Source organism: Zootoca vivipara, chromosome 14 (assembly GCF_965207765.1).
Source record: "Zootoca vivipara chromosome 14, rZooViv2.hap1.1, whole genome shotgun sequence".
Lineage (NCBI taxonomy): Eukaryota > Metazoa > Chordata > Lepidosauria > Squamata > Lacertidae > Zootoca > Zootoca vivipara.
Genome location: NC_142597.1, coordinates 32,787,419 through 32,804,897, shown reverse-complemented (window position 1 = coordinate 32,804,897; position 17,479 = coordinate 32,787,419). Strand labels below are relative to the sequence as shown.

At 47.6% G+C, this 17,479-nt stretch overlaps 1 protein-coding gene across 1 annotated transcript in view; it reads left to right on the top strand.

Annotated features, from left to right (window-relative positions):
- YWHAG (tyrosine 3-monooxygenase/tryptophan 5-monooxygenase activation protein gamma) overlaps positions 1-15,743 on the top strand; it is a 29,228-nt gene extending 13,485 nt beyond the window's left edge. Inside the window, exon 2 of the mRNA XM_035139386.3 lies at positions 12,238-15,743. Within this exon, the coding sequence (XP_034995277.1) occupies positions 12,238-12,894 (657 nt within the window). The 3' untranslated portion in view covers positions 12,895-15,743. The remainder of the gene's footprint in view (positions 1-12,237) is intronic.
- The last annotated feature ends 1,736 nt before the right edge of the window (positions 15,744-17,479 follow it).

Below are 17,479 nucleotides of genomic sequence, written 5' to 3'. Positions count from 1 at the left end.
CTTGGCCAGAGGAGTGACACTAGAAACACCGATACATAGAGCATGCTTCTCACTTTCCAGAGATCCAGGCTAAAAGGGTGGGTGTTTCTCTGAAGTGTAGCTACATTTTGTATTTTTTGGAATTTATTGTCTGCTTGGCTTTCATTGTTGTCCCCTCTCTTCGTTGACTGCTTAGCGTGTTTTGGTTTTAAGCAGTGTATATAAATATATAAAATAAATAAGCCACACCAAATTCCCAGCTAGCAAACAACATAAAGCCACTACAGCATTTTTAAGATAGACTTTGCATGTTTTCTGGTTTTGAAACATTTCATAGCCTGGTAAATAAGCGCTTAAAAGCTTGAGGAAATCAAACAGCCGAGTACCCCGTTGTTCTTAAATAAGGTGGGTGTGCCTTGTAGCTGCAAGCTGAGTTTGGGGCAATTAGCATTTTTACATTTAAGAGTCCAGAGGATATTGAAATACTCTGGTGTTGAGTATTTCAATTCCCTGCCAACCTCAATTTTGTTTTCCTCAAATCTCAGAATGCTCTTTCTGCTGCCAATGTTTCTGGAAAATTAGGCCTCTAACCCTTTAGCAGTTCCCAAATTAACGCTCTCAGTGTGAGGTCATATAGAATTCTGGGTTGGGTAGGGTAGATCAGATGCCATTAAATACCATGGCATGGGTTTCTAGAGCAGTGAATCAAGGTCTAAGTTTGGATAACTGAATAACTGACTAACTTCAGAATGAAGCCTCAGAGGATGGGACTTCTGTCAGTTAAGTGATAGAGATACATATATCTCTATCTATCTGTTTATCTATCTACCTATCTCATTTGCAGGTTTAGGACAGGGTTCCTGTTCTGATCTGCATTAAATTCCGCTTCACCTCTTCCATTTGCAGAGGCAGAAAACTTCATTCTTCCCACCCAAGCGATAAACACCTGTATGTCATGATTCATTTCCCCTTGGTTCTGAACTTTCGAAATTGAGACAAGGCACTTCTCTGTTCAGGCAAGCTTCCAAATATTTTATTTAATGTACTCACTAAGTCAAATTCGCATGCTCATTAGTTAATGGTTAAATGTTTAAGAAGTGTTCAGTCATTATATTCATTATCCACTAGTTACATTTGTGGTTTAGTGGATTAGAGTCAGATTTAGTCAGGGCGACTTTGATTCACTTAACTGCTTCACTACAAAGTTCATTAGATGACAGCTTGATGCAGCCTCTCGGAGTGAATTGGATAAATTGGGGTATCCTTCATCCCATCCACCAAAAGAGAATGATGAAGACCATGAGATGTTTACTGGCCCTTTCTGTGATATTTGCCATGAAAAGTAGCAGTGAAAGTTAGAGCCATTGCCCAAATCATGCTATGCATGAAGGAAATTTTGACCTGCATATTTCTAGTGCAAATCTCAAGAGGGCAGAGAGGGAATTTTGTCTTGAAAAACTCAAGAGGTAGTGGACAGTAGCTGTGCTCAATGGACAAGTGCTTGTCTCAGTATGACAACTAATGTGAGGGAGCAGCCCTCGGCTTAGGAAAGAGCGTATCTTCAAGATTTACGCAACCAAGATCTGCATTTGCAATCTCGTAGGACAATGCAACACTAATTAGCACGGGAATTTTCACTTCATACAAATAGGCTACAATTGTTCTAATTGATCGGAATTTTGTCATTCAGGGAGAGAACTATTAAAATTACTCATCCCCTCGGATGGAATCAGTTGGCATGCTCGGGTCTGACTCATTCCTGCGCCTACTCACAAGTTCTTCAGATTTTGGTTTTCTGTCATGAGTGCATTTCTGCCCCTTTGAACAAAGATAGTAATTGTGCCAGAGGCCCTCAATGTTTTCTAGGAATGGTGAATCTTGAGGTGGAACAGGAACTCCCAAAAGCACGCTGTCTTTTCTCCTAAAAAAAACCATTGATTGTAAGAATGTGCTTGCGGCAAGCTGCAAGAGCCTTAAAGCATGGTCATATCCAATGTGGGGGAATCATTTGCTGTAGGAACTCAGGTTAGAATAACAAAAGCAAAATGACTACAGGAAATATTAATTGCTGTTAATTACCATCCTCTGACTGTGTACTGATCATGTGAGACGTCAACTTTGCCGTTGCATCATTCTGTTGCCAGTGAATTAACACTCACCTGCTTTTATACAACTGTCTCTTCATATAACATAATGCAGAGGAACAGCCTTCTCAAATCGACAAATGTAGCACAGCAGGCCGTAGTAATAAGTCTTGCCTATGGTGCCAGCCCCTAGGTGCATGGATGCGAAACCTAATGAAGCGGAAGGCTGTAAAGATGGTAGGATCATAGAATTGTAGAGTTGGAAGGGACCCCAATAGTCATCTAGTCCAACCCCCTGCAGTGCAGGAATCTCAGCTAAAGCATCCATGACAGATGGCCATCCAACTTCTGCTTAAAAGCCTCCAATGAAGGAGAGTCCGTAACCTCCTGAGGGAGCCCATTCAGACAGCTCTTACTGGCAGAAAGTTCTTCCCGATGTTTAGTCGGAATCTCCTTCCTTGTAACTTTTAAGCTATTGGTTTGACTCCCACCCTCCGGAGCGGGACTAAACAAGCTTGGTCCATCTTCCACGTGACAGCCCTTAAGATATTGGAAGATGGCAGGCATATTTCCTCTTGGTCTCCTCTTTACCAGGCTGAACACACCCAGCTACTTCAAGCGCTCCTCATAAGGCTTGGTTTAGAGTGGGTGCAAGTTATTGGTACCTACTGATGAACTTAAAACGCAAAAGCCCCCTGTTTATATTGTGGACCAGTTAACTCCATAATTATTGGGTGGCCTGCTTTGGGTGTGCATGTAGTCCCTCCCTGCGCTGTGTGTGTGTGTGTTATTGTTTTGTTACTATGTACAGTAAACGTATTTTTGTGTTTTTATATTGTTAACTCTCTTGGGGTCCTCTGATGAAGAGGGGTATAGAAATTTAATAATATTGTGAGTGTGCAAAAGGCAGCAAAACTGAGTTTTATCATGCAGTGCATCGTTAAAACAATAGAGCTCACTTCCACAGGTGGCATGGATGGCTTCCAAAGAGGGTTGGACGGATTTATGGAGAAGGCCATTGATAACTTCTAGCCATGATGGAGGCTGTGCCCTGTCTACACAGTGAGAGGCATCAATGCTTCTGAAGGCCAGTTGCTGGAAACCACAGGAGGGGAGGGGGCTCTTGTGCTCAGATCCTGCTTGTGGGTTTCCTGCAGGCATCCGGTCAGCCACTGTGAGAACAGGATGCGGGAATCGACGGGCCACTGGCTTGATCCAGAAGGCTTTTCTTACATTCTTATTTTCCCCGGCATAAATGCCCAGACCATGGGTCGGCAAACTAAGGCCCATGGGCCGGATCAGGCCCAATTACCTTCTGGATCTGGCCCATGGACGGTCCAGGAATTGCCATGTGGATCGCCAAGCATGTGTTCTTTTCCCCCTCCCTCACATGGTGGTGGCGCCTCCTCCCTCCCGCCTCCTGGCTTCTCCCTGCCCTGCCTAGAGGAGGAAGGGGGCTGGGCTTTGTTGGTGCCAGCAGCAGCAGCTGCGCTCGAGCGGCCGCCATTTAAAGCAGCCCCCCCTCTGGAGCCCGCTCATCGTCCCTCTGCTGCCGCCAGCGCCTCCTGCTTGCAAGACACAAGTAAGCAGCCACCGGGGCTCGTGGTGCTCTTGCATCATTCCCCTCCCCCCCAAAAAAAATTATAGTCCGGCCCCCCACAATGTCTGAGGGACAGTGGACCCGGCCCCCTGCTGAAAAAGTTTGCTGACCCCTGGCCCAGACAGAGGCCAAGACAGTTTACTTGAAGTGCTGGTAGCTTATGGATGTCCATATTCTTTTCACAAGATGGGAGTTCCATAGATTACAGTTACTGCATTTGCTTTGCCTACTTTAAAGCGGTTCATTCAAAACTTTTTACAGAATGTGGACTTAATGTCCTGCCAAAGTCTTGAGGCTTTCCCAAAAACAAAGGCCATCAAGAAACTTTGCATGAAGCACTTGTACAGGTGGAGAGAACTTTTGTAGTTCTGGTGGAGGTGAATTGACTATAACTGTACTCTGGCTAGTTACACTAAAACTCCCAAGGCTGATCCCTCCTTGATTTGTCTGTTTGGGGGAAAAGCTGGATATAGGCCAGGGGTCCCCAGACTACAGCCCGGGGGCCGGATGCGGCCCAATTAGCCTGCCAATCTGGCCTGTGACGCCCGCCGCCCGCTCTTACGGTGCGCAGCGCGGCAGCGCTCTTCCGGGTTGGGAAAAAAGCGCCGAAAATCCTTTCTGCGCATGCGTATGGGCCTCTCCCGACCCGGAAGAAGTCATTTCTGGTGCACTTCCGGGTTGGGGGAGGCCCACGCGCATGCGCACAACGGATTTTCGGCGCTTTTTCCACCCGGGAAGCGCGCCGCCGTGCCAGTAAGCGCCCGTGCGCATGCGCGCACTCCCCCGCCCGCTGGCCCGCACAGGCGTGCGCTCCCCCGCCCTCCGGCCCGCCGCGCGATTGCGCGGTGGGAACTGGCCCAAACGCCGGTAAGTCTGGGGACCCCTGATATAGGCAGTTGCAACTTTAATAGTTCCTGAAATTAGAGCAGAAATCCCTTTGAAAGGAGGCTGGTAACTGTATCTCTATGACAGGCTTAGCATTGGGCCATCATGTTGGGCTCTTGAGAGATACTCAGTTACACAGAGTAGGATGCCAAGCTTGGCCGTTTCTCATCCGGTCCTTAAAGCTTTAGTATGTTCAGTACTATGATTTGAAACTAAACTGCTGATTGGAAAAGCTACTTGTTTGGTATATTTTTTAACCTGACTCAACAAAAAAGCATCAGAGGTCTCCCTGCTTTGTGGGACTTTATTTGCCAGTGAACATGCAGAGCATTGGAGACATCCCAGTCATGCAGTTACCTGCCTGATGCAGAATAGCATTGTTATTATTTTTGGAGAAAACAGAGCTGTGTGTTAATTTCTTGATGGGTTTATATTCCGCTCCCAGAGTGTTCTTCTGGTGTTCCTGGACCTTCAAAGGCAGGCATCCCCAAACTGCGGCCCTCCAGATGTTTTGGCCTACAACTCCCATGATCCCTAGCTAACAGGACCAGTGGTCAGGGAAGATGGGAATTGTAGTCCAAAACATCTGGAGGGCCGAAGTTTGGGGATGCCTGTTCAAAGGGAGTTGAGTTCTGATGTGAAGCTAAATTGCAATCAGTTTTTTACCCAATGTGGGGTTCAATCTCAAAACCTTGAGGTTAAGAGGCTCATGCTCTACCAACTGAGCGTTGGCTGCCCAAATCTTGGGTGCATGTTCTCCCCTCTTCCTCTCTGGTATGGCCACAAGCAGGATATTGGAAACATTTGCTTCCATAATCTATTCGTCATGCCTTATCAATGCATCTGAACCAGAAACTGGTTAGCCTTAAGTATGCTTTAGGGAGCCATGAACTGCAGCTTGAAGTTAGTTTGTTTCCTTAAACTGTAGTTAAGGCTAACCGCTGGGCTAAGACATAGCAATAAACCACAGTTACTTTAAAACTGGAAGTGGGAAAGCTTCCCAATTTCCATGCCGGAGGGAAAGCAAGGGGGGAGAGTTTGTGGTTTGTTCACAGAATGCAGAGCCATAGTTCACTGTTTTATCTGAGCAAAGTCATTCTCGCCTGGCTCTGTTTATAATACAGTGGTACCTTGGTTGTCAGAACTTAAATCTGTTCCAGGAGTCTGTTCAACTCCCGGAACCATTCGAAAGCCAAGGCGCGGCTTCCAATTGGCTGCAGGAGCTTCCTGCACTCAGTTGGAAGCCGCGTTGGACGTTCAGCTTCCAAAAAACATTTGCGAACTGGAACACTTCCGGGTTTGCGGCGTTCAGGAGCCAAGGTACCACTGTAGATCAGGCTCCAACAGCCATAATGACTAGTAACTTGATAGCCCACTTCTCCATGGTGCTCCTTCACTGTCTGACGCATAATGCCTCTGAATAGCAGTTGCTTGGAATTGTGACATCTATTTGGTCACTGAGAACAGGAAGTTTTGGCCTGATGTAGCGGAGCTGGACATTCTGATGTCATATGGCTGTAGCAACTTACATCCTGCATGATTCCCCCTCCCCCCCCCCAAAAAATCACTTCTGTGTCAGGGGCACCCAATATTTTGTTAGCTTGTAGCTGGTCTTTCCATCAAAACGCAAGGAAGGGGATTGGATTAAAAAGATGCATTCGGTGTAGCTGATAGTATTTAGAGCACCTTTATGCTCATGGAGAACTTAAGAACTACAATTTCTACATTATTGTAGACCTGTCCTTTTACTATGAGGAAAAGGCACATGCAATCGAAGCTGTTTGTGGCTGATGAAAGCGATACCTTGAAATCAGTGTCCGAAATTCTCCAGGTGCGTTTTGCAGTAGGTCCAACTGGCATGGGTCCAATTGTGGCTACGTGGAGATTTCTGGGCACCAGGTTGGTGATCACAGTTTTAAAAACCTCTGCCTTTGTTCATATAGTTAATACCATTTCCATTTCTACTTCTTGCATTCCGGGACAAGTGAATAGTTTTAAGAGCAAACTGCAGTCCTGCAATGTAGTTGAGATCATAGAATCACAGCGCTGGAAGGGACCCCAGGGGTCATAAGTGAGCGTAACCTAGGTTTAAGGTGCCATTTGGTGCCTAGCTTGAAATCCATCAGTCTCTTGAATGAAATTTCACTGGCAGTAGCCTATGAATCGGAAGTCCCCACTGCTGCCATCTACAGATTTGATGCCATCTGCATCCTGGCCCCTTTGTTAGGACACAGAAGTGACATAAGTCTTTCCTTGGGCTTACAGCATTGTTAGGCAGAATGCCTTCAGGAAAGGCTCTGCTGACGATGGCTTGTGTTCTCTAGCAACAATTGTGTGTCTTAATAGTATGGGCAAAAATGGCTGCTGCAGAGAGATCGAAAGGGGTAGCTCTTGAAGATGCAGACAATGCAGCATCCACAAGTCAAATCCTTGCAAAGCAGTGGAGCCTCTTACTTAGAAGATCCTTCCCTTGCCTGTGCTGCCCTTGCCTGCAGGGAGGTTGTAGCTTGCCCAGGATGCATTTTTGGGTCCCGGAAACCCAAAGAGTCAGTGTGGTGTAGTGGTTAAGAGCGGTGGACTCGTAATCTGGTGAACCGGGTTCGCTTCCCTGCTCCTCCACATGCAGCTGCTGGGTGACCTTGGGCTAGTCACACTTCTCTGTAGTCTCTCAGCCTCACTCACCTCACAGAGTGTTTGTTGTGGGGGAGGAAGGGAAAGGAGATTGTTAGCGGCTTTGAGGCTCCTTCTGGTAGTAATAACTCCTCCTCTTCTAAACTCGGCACAAAGTCACAAGGTTGTCGCCTGCCTTCCAAAGATCTGGATTTGGTGGCAACAACCAAACCATGTGTGCTTCCACCTGTCTTCACATTCCTGTTTTGTTGGTTAGACATTTACCTTCATTCCAGTGCTCTCTTTATATTAAATGAAATCCAATGGATTAATGTGCACAGTCCTTGCTTTTGTGCTGTTGGCCAAGATTCCCTTAACACAGTTTTTCCAGTGGCAGTCTCACAGTTACGGGCAGAGAAAGGAGGCCGGGGGTGGGGAGGGGTGGGGATCAGAATATTCAAGCACATAGTCTGTTGTGAAGCTTTCACACTGGCTTATGAAATATGGCCAGTGTGAGAAAATGAAAGATTTAATTTCACCTATGTGAATGAGAGCAAGGTTGCCTTCCGAGGGCTTGTGGAGCGGATGACGAATGGCTTGTCTAATCCTAGATAATATGAATTCCAAGACAGTGCATGTACCTATTAAGGTGGTAGGCAGTGGAAGAAAACTTGAAGCCTTTCCCACATGAACGGCAATCTGAATCTCGCACTTGAATGCCGCCTCCTTGCCACTTTGTGGATCTAACACTGACCCTACTGCTTGCAGAGACAAGCCATGATTTTGCTTAGCAGAATATAGTAGCAAGAACAGCGAGAGGTATATGTGGTGTGCATCTCTCTTCAGTTGCACCATGAAAAATTTGGGACAGGTAGCTGTAGGAGGTTGGGATCCTGCACTTTCATAGGTTACCGATAGGGTGGGGTTGCCTTGATCCTTTGTACTTTGTGATATCTCAAACCTGCTGCCAGCTGTATAACCTGACAAGCTGCATTGCCAGGGAGTCAGTTACCAGTATGCCGAGAGCCATTATTTCCTGTGGGTATTAGATGCAAGTTTTATTAGGAACATTGTTAGGGCCTGCTAGAACAGACCAAAGGCCCTACTAGTCCAGCATCCTGTTCCCACAAACCCAAGCACAAGAGCCCTCTCCCCTCCTGCAACCGGTTTTCAGAAGAATTTTCACCTCCAGCTGTGGAGGGAGAGCATAACCATGGTGGCTTTGTAGCCATCAATAGCGCTTTGCTCCATGAATTTGTATAATCCTCAAGTTGGTGGCCCATCCCTGCTTCCTGTGGCTGCAAGTTCCATAATTTAACTCTACGCTGTGCGAAGAAGCGCTTGCTTTTTTGTCTGTCCATTCTGCCCGGACACTGAGGTCCAGCACCGAGGGCCTTCTGGCGGTTCCCTCGTTGCAAGAAGCCAAGTTGCAGGGAACTAGGCAGAGGGCCTTCTCGGTGGTGGCGCCTGCCCTGTGGAACACCCTCCCAACAGATGTCAAAAAGGAAAACAACTACCAGACTTTTAGAAGACATCTGAAGGCAGCCCTGTTCAGGGAGGCTTTTAATGTTTAATAGATTATTGTGTTTTATTTTTCTGTTGGAAGCCGCCCAGAGTGGCTGGGGAGACCCGGCCAGATGGGCGGGGTATAAATAATAAATTATTATTATTATTATTATTATTATTATTATTATGTCCTGAGTCTTCCAACATTGAGCTTCGTTGGATGTCCATGAGTTCTTCTAGTGTTAGGAGAGAGCGAGAAAAACTTTCCTCTATCCACTTTCTCCATACCATGCATGATTCTATACCCTTCTATCATGTCACCTCATATTTGCTTTTTCTCTGAACAGAAATGCCCCAAACCCTGCACCCGTCCTCGCAAGGGAATCACTACTTTTAAAGAAAGCATTCTTCAGAGCAGTAAACCATTACGAGAACCACCACTATGAATACAACTGGAAAACAGCCACACTTCATAATAACCCGAAGGCAGCACAAATTATCCCTGCATAAATTTAACATGCTGTGATTTAAACATGTAATTGTATTCTATTACATACATACTTAATAGCTGCTGGTTATTTTACTCAATATTATTTTGATAGTTTGTAAATTAACTTGATTCTAATGGTTGGTTTCTCCCCCTATCCCAGTCTTTTTAATGAATGTTTTATATTTAGTGTGAATCTCTTGAAAGTTAAGGATGATCAAGCATTCCATGAACCCTGTTCAATAAATAAAATGCAATTACAAAACAAATCTCTGTGGCCCAGTTGCTGCTGTCCAGCTTTAAGGAGCTGGAGATTCAAGTCCCTGCTTCAAGCTAAGAACAAAACGTATTCAGATTTTGCAGGGGTTACATCTAGTTGTTTCCAGGGAGGCCATTGTGGCGCACATTCTCAAGCAATCTAGACGGTACTCGGAGCAAGCCGCTAGCTGGAGGTGCTACCACTAATAGCCTGTGCCTTGGACTTGCTTCTGCAATATGGCCGTGACCTTCTGCATTGTCCCAGAAGATCAGGAGACGGTGGATCTTTCAGGGGTATCCAGAGTGGGAAAGACCGCTTCATGTAAAGCTCTGCACACCTAAAATGTCCTTTTCCAGGCTGCAGAGATGCCCACGTTTTGCTTTTTGGCCAGGTTAACTGCCAAGAGGCGATGTCCCCTTGAAGCATGGCTTTAAGGCTGTCTAATTAAAATAAAATCCAACAAGCTCTAAATAGCTTTCTGCAGTGCTGTCTGAACCAAATTATGGCAAAAGTTTAATTGCTTCATGGCCCGAAATAGAGCGATGCTGTGTGCAGAATTACTGGAGGGGCAGAGTGACATTCTTAAATATGATCTCCCATTTATTTGCCTTGTCACCACTGAGATCCTATCTCCGTGCTCTTGCTGGAGGCTGCAGCCTGCTGCCTGCTTCTGCTGATGTCTGCGCCTGATTGCGAGAGGAAGTACATGCAACCTTGACTCGGTGCTGCCAAGTTATCTCTGCGCTCCGCGGTGCCCACTAAACGCGCCTTCTGTGAGCGACCTGAGATTCCTGAAGGCGTTGGAGGGATGGCAGCCTAGTGAGCTGCTCAGAGCTGGTGCCGTGTGCAGGCTGGTGAATTCCTGGAAGGGCTCTTGCAGGGTTTTTGTTGCACGAGTGAAGGGTGCCAGGCATTTTACTCTGGGAGCTGCCTGTTGCAGCACGAGCACCATTGCTTAGGTGAAATAGTTGTCTTGGGCATCTTGCTTCTTAAGCTCCAGGACGCTACGGATGCTGAACTCAACTCCCTGTCCTTCGCTTTACTTGGGGTCAAGAAAGAGTTTGTGACTGCAACGTAGTCAACATAGGATCCTTCTAGTGTAGGATCTGGCAGCCTGGACATCTCAAATGTTGGCTTTTTTATATTAAAACAACAAACAACAGCATTCCTCGAACTAGGCTATGGAGGGCAACTTAAAAATCAGTGCGATCAGTGCGAAGAGACCTCCGTGGCTTCACTGTCCCCTCAAATTCCAACATTCATCCTATCTCGAACACACCCATCTCTCAACCTATTGGCCTATCCTTGTCCCTGTTTGCTGGCTTATTTCCTGTATCTCCACCCCCCCCCCCAAAAAAAATACTTGCCATGGCTGTTTTTTTGATAAAAAAATTTTCAGCAACCTACTTTCAGGCCTGAGTCCTATAGTTCTGGGCTGCCTTTGTAACCCTTCAATGACCTCTCCCATGAAAACACTTTATGGGTCAGTTAACTTTCATCCTCTATTTTCCCCTTTCCCATATCTTGGGTCTACAGATATTGGCTCAGTTGGTGAGAGTGTGGTGTAGATAACGCCAAGGTTTCAGGTTCGATTCCCGTATGGGACCTCTGCCTATTCCTGCATTGCAGGAGCTTGGACTTGATGATGCTCAGGGTCCCTTCCAACTCTATGATTTCAATTGCTTGGCTAGGTTTGTTAGCTGATCATTGTTTCGGATGGCTTTTCTTTCTTTCTTAATCCCTCGAAACAAAAATGTGATTCTTCTGTGACCAGCAAGGCGGGGTTTGTTAGGGGAAGGGCAGTAGGCAGCTGGGGTGTACGTTGATGGCAGTCCTTGTCCTCTGCCAACCCATAATGCAAATGTCGTGTCCCAGCACAGGACAGCAGCCAGGCATCGTTTTGAAATGAGTGCTGCCTGCAGCCTCATGCAACCGGCAGCTCTTTAAAATGTGTGCCGCCTTATTCACGTGAAGGAGTGTTCTGGAAGTCTTCCCTCCTAACCCTAAAATGGAAATTTGGTTGCCCTTCTGAAGGCTGTATATGTAGTGTCCTCTATCCTCCAAATGCTCTAGGTTATGGTCACATCTCTTGCAGGGTGTACCAGGGCTGGGCGATACCTGGTTTTCAACACTGCGATATATCCCCGGCTAAACATTGCCATATACCGATATGTCATGATGTCTGAAATAAGAATTGAGCTCTGTAGAGGCATTGGCTGGCTTCATGGTTTTTCCTGCATTATGATTTTTGCATAGCTCGCACACGCCCCCTCCCAATGATTTGCGATATATTGCCAGGTCAAAATTATGAAACTCGTATCACAATATGGACTTCAAACTGGTTTTGGATGATATATTGATATATCGCCCGGCCCTATTTTGTACTCTTTCTTTCTTTTTGGACGGATGGGCGGGGAATAAAAGACCGCAAATGCAGAAATCCTCATGTCTGGCAGGCAAACTTAACAGCTACTAGCGTGGCTTCCTGCTTTTTAAAAACTTCCCGTTGGAGTCACCTGTTGCTTATGTATCTTGAGTACCCGACAGATGATTCCCTAGATGTCTCTTGAAAGCTTTTTGACCCCTTGTATTCTTTCTAATTCCCCTCTCCCCTCCCCTCCAGTTCCATCCTGTTCTGTTAAAGATGAGGCAGCAACCTAGGTATGGGGCGTTTAAGATGACATCTGCTGCTTGCGGGGAAGGGGGGGGGGAGCTGGTGAAAGACTTTTCCATGGAGCGGGAGCGAGCTTTGGAAAACGGCAGGTTCCAGTGTGGGGACCAAAGGCTAACTCGGCCTGTTTGTTGTGTCCTCCCTTCTCTGGTGCAGGTGACGGAGCTGAACGAGCCCTTGTCCAACGAAGAGAGGAACCTGCTCTCGGTGGCCTACAAGAACGTGGTGGGGGCCCGGCGCTCCTCCTGGAGGGTCATCAGCAGCATCGAGCAGAAGACCTCGGCCGACGGCAACGAGAAGAAGATCGAGATGGTGCGGGCCTACCGCGAGAAGATCGAGAAGGAGCTGGAGGCCGTGTGCCAGGACGTGCTCAGCCTGCTCGACAGCTACCTGATCAAGAACTGCAGCGAGACCCAGTACGAGAGCAAAGTCTTCTACCTGAAGATGAAAGGGGACTATTACCGCTACCTGGCCGAGGTGGCCACGGGGGAGAAGAGGGCGACGGTGGTGGAGTCCTCCGAGAAGGCCTACAGCGAAGCCCACGAGATCAGCAAGGAACACATGCAGCCCACTCACCCCATCCGCCTGGGCTTGGCGCTTAACTACTCTGTTTTCTACTACGAGATCCAGAACGCCCCCGAGCAGGCGTGCCACCTGGCCAAGACGGCCTTCGACGACGCCATCGCCGAGCTGGACACCCTCAACGAGGACTCCTACAAGGACTCAACGCTCATCATGCAGCTCCTGCGCGATAACCTAACGCTCTGGACAAGCGACCAGCAGGACGACGATGGTGGTGAAGGCAACAACTAGGACCCCGCCCCCCCCTCCGGATGGACTGGCAGCCGCACGCTGATGCTACTACTGCAGTCTTTAATTTTGTTTTCCCACAAGGTGTGGGGGGGAGGGGGTCGGGTGGGGGAGGGGGACAGAAAAACCACAAAAAGGAGGGGTGACCTTCCAGGGAGGCTCCCCCCGCAACCTGTCTTTGATTGCCTCTTTTGACACTTTTGCCAAAACACAACTTAGCGGGAAAGGTCAGGCTTGGCTGTGCTTGGGTGGAATGGAGTAACTCGATCGTGGCAGCCTCACAATGGCGAATGGACTGTTCTGTAGACTTATTAATTCAAGGGGGAGCTGTCTTTTAAGTTATCTTAATCGCTAGGCGTACGTGGAAGTTGACGATGACTAACTTGGATGGAATGGCCCTCTCTTTCGTTGTTGGGGTTTAATTTTGTGTGTGTATGTGTGTGTGCGTGTGTTTGTTTGAGAGAAGCAGTTCTGTGGTTCCAGTAAGGTTTCCCATCCGTCTGTCTCCCGAGTTAAAATGTCCCCCGCCTTTTCTGTTGTCGCGGTGCATCTGTGCGTGTCTCCTCTCTGATATCTGGAACGCTAATTACAGCATAGTTTCAAAGCGGGAGGAAAGTCCCAGGCTCCAAAACCGCAAGAGCCCATCTAGTCAGGATGCTTGGGACAGCTTTCAGTATTAACGCTTAATTGCAGTTCTAACAGTGTTTTTCTACATGACAGCCATATTTTTGACACCGAGCCAATTGAGTGTAAACCTGATTTGCTTGCTCTTTCTGGCTTGCCATCTCCCTCGCAACCTTAACACATGCAGATGGGCTTCACCCACCCGACTCGGTTTCCCCAGTGGCCCAAAGGCCACCTGAAGAACATCCACCTGTTTCTATTGGCCATTCTGCTGGGTGCTTCATAAGCAGCTATATAAAGTCCCAAAAGGCCGCCCCCAGCAAGAAGCGTTCATAATACAATTGGTCAAAGGAGGGGCTGCTGAACTGTAATGCCATTTGACTAATTCAGGTCTGTACTGTATGTCCCATACTGTACCTGGTATATTCCAAGACCATGCTGATTTCTTCCTTTTTTTTTAAAGAAAGGACGAAGGTGAAGGTGTCATGGCCCCTTCTTCAGGAATCATGCTGCCGTAGTGATTATAACCTGATCCCCCCCCCCCACTTCTGTGCCAGAAGATTATGGTTTGTTTTTTAAACCCCCCCCCCAAAAAAACCCCTTAGGCACTCTAGTACTTGTAGAGAATTTGTTCACATACAGGTCTCGATTCCTTGAAGGGGGAAAATAGAAAATTATGGTAGCTAATCATGTCGTTTTCTGTCATTTTTCTACCCACCCGCCCACCTACCCCCTTTAAAAAAAGAAAGAAAATGGATTGATGGTTTTCCTTCTCTGGTTGCCTGCTTTTGTTCATCAGGGGCTGCATAGAAGGAGAATGGCCTCTAATCCCCGCCCCCCCACCCCGGTGTAACACCATTTGTCTTCCCCTTGTGGAGACGAATCACTTCATTTGACACAGTGGTGTGTGGTTTTTTTGTGTGCTCGCGTTGTTTGATGCTTTGGGCAGTGGGGGTGAGCTGCTTTGGTGGCCCGCGAGTCCCAAAGGCTTGTCTGGGTTTTTAAAAAACGAATCGACAACAGGCAAAACACTAGCAAGTCCAGCATTAAAAGTATCCAATGCAGCTGCATAAAAAAACCAAAACTTTTCTTGCATTGTGAGAGTTTGCACTCGGTGACTTTTCCATTATTATTATTATTATTCTTATTCATTTTGTTTTGAGCCACCTTGGGGAAAGAGCCACGCCAAAATCCCATGGCTTATCTTGCGTTCTGTAGAATCGAACTAGAGGAGGGAGAGGCTTGCAACCTGGGTAAACGGACGGGAACCTTTTAGGAAATGTCACGAGGCTACTTTGGCGGGCCTGTTTAGGCTTCTCTTTGGTTTGGAATCATGTAGTGTGAGCAGTGTGTCTCCCTGGCTTTGAATTGGAAGTGATTTACTGGAATTACAAAACCTTTTCTTGATGATGATGATGATTTTTATTTTTTTATTTTTGCTCTGGCTGCTTTAGGAAAACTTTATGCAGGGGGGAAAAAAGATCGCACAAGAGGGCTAAAACCTACGGAGTCGCGGGTGGGGTGGGGACTTGTGAGCAGCTTGAATGGTTTCTTTCGATTTGTTTTGTTTTGTTAAGGAAATGCACTTGCCTATATGATAACTGTCTCTCCAGTGAAATGAATAACTGCTCCATTATTCTATTGATACAATATTGTGCATGCTGGTGTTGTATTTCTATAAAGTAGCTTGAAATTTATTAACTTATACTGTAGATGTTATGTATTCCTATGACAAATAGTCTTCAACAATTTTTTAAAGTTTTTTAATTTATTTTTTCCCCCTCCTATTTTTTCCCCTTCCTTTTTGGGGGGTAAAAGTTTGCTCTACCAAATAGTGATCGTAACGAAACTGATCTGTTATGGATGTTGCTATAGTGACATGCAATTATATATGATTTTTTAAAAAAAGGAAAGCAAAAAGAAAACACCAGTGTTAGCTTAATCTTAATGTCTGGTGTTCGTCATGGTGAAATTATAACTATTACAGTGTAGGGGGGAAATGACTATGTTCTTTGAATGAGCCTTTGTTTGTGCTTTTCTGTCATGTTATGCAGTGAACTCTTTTTAAGGTCTAATCAGTGATTATTTTTCCAACTCCGTGTTTCTGTAAGGAATTATTTCACACACGGACCATTCTTAGCAGTTTTCCTCAGTGATGGAATATCATGAATGTGAGTCATTATGTAGCCGTCGTACATTGAGCAAATAAACTTACAGATCTGATGTCAGTGCTATTTCACTTATGGTCTTTGTGTTGGAATCTGCTTTATTCTTGGCAGCTGTGAATGTGCGTGTGTCTGGCAATCTGCCTGGCTGCAGCGAGATCCTGTCGAGTGCAGAATACGCTCTGTGTGCCGGATCTCGTAAGCTGCAGCTTCTCCCCCCCCCCCCCGGACCATTGTAGTGAAATGTTAGTGGGTAGCAGTCCCACCATTCTTAATATGTTCTTCTTGATTACGGAACCCAGTTTGGCAGTATTCTGTTCCTAAAGTACCTCTGGTGTGTGGTGGTACAACCTGTTCTCCTTGAAAAAGCCTACCAAGGTGTTTTGGTGACATAGCCTGAGTTAGAATTCAGTCGTACCTTCGTTCTTGAACGGAACGCGTTCCAGGAGTCCGTTCGACTTCCGGAACTGTTTGAAAACCAAGGAGAGTCCTTCGGCCAATCAGAAGCTGTTCCGGATGTTCGGCTTCTGAAAATCGTTCGGAAACCAGAACACTCACTTTGGTTTTTGGTTGTTCGGGAGCTGAAACGTAAGAGTTCCAAGGCATTCGGCAACCAAGGTACGACTGCATCCATGTTCACCAGCTGTGGAGTGAAAGCTTCGTCTTAAATATATTGCTATTTATTGCATTTATATCCCATCTTTTTCTCTAAGGAGCACAAGGCATATGGTTCTCCCACTCCCCATCTGAAGGCAGCCCCATTAAGGGAATGGTTGATGCTTTATTGTGTTTTTAATATTTTGTTCGGAGCCACCCAGAATGGGTGAGGCAATCCAGTCAGATGGGCAGCATATAAATATTATTAGGGACTAGTATCTTGAAGCTCCTCGGCCAGGCCTGGCCTACAGGGAGTAGGCTCGTTGGCCCCGGGATCCACCCACCGTCGCCTCCTTTCCGCCCCTTGGTTGCCTGCCACCATGGGCGCCGCTGGGAGAAGAAGAGGTGTCGGGGCTCAGGCAGCCAAGGGGTGGAAAGGAGGAGGTGGTGGGAAGATTGCGGGGCCGGCGAGCCTACTCCCTGTAGGGGAGACGGCTGAGGAGGCGGCGGGCTGAGGAGGACGGGCCGAGGCGGAGGGCGTCGAGCCGGGGAGGCCACCTCGAGCTCCGGGCTCCTTCCTCCTCCTCCTCCTCCTCCCCCTGCAGCAGCAGGAGCGCGACACCTCTGGCCGGGACAATGGCGGGACCCCCTCCTCCCACCTCCCGGCACCTCCGGCCACCCCTCGCGGCTCCTCACGGGCTGCGAGGGGCGGCCGGAGCTGCCGGGAGGTGGGAGGAGGGGGTCCCGCCATTGTCCCGGCCAACGGTGTCGCGCTCCTGCTGCTGCTGGAGGAGGAGGAGGAAGGAGCCCGGAGCTCGAGGCGGCCGCTCCGGCTGTGAGGGGATTGAAGGGGAGCGGCCGGCCGGGGGGGGGGCGGTCCTCTCGCCGCCTCAGCCTGGCTCATCTCCCTGCCGGGCCAAGCGGGCACCAAGCTCCCCTCTCCGAAGTGCCTCTTCATCCAATCCCTGTGTCCGTGGGGCACATGCGCAGCAGCGCAGACACAGGGACACAGGGACTGGACGCAGAGACACTTGCATATTATTATATAGGACTAGTGTATTTCAGCCCGTTCAATAACGGGCGCTAGAGCATCTATTATTATATAGGATTGTTGAAATCTGCAGGCCTGCCTCGTTCCATTGATGCCAGTGGGTCTATTTTGAGCCTGACTTTGTCAGATCTCAGCCCTCGATCTTAAAAGC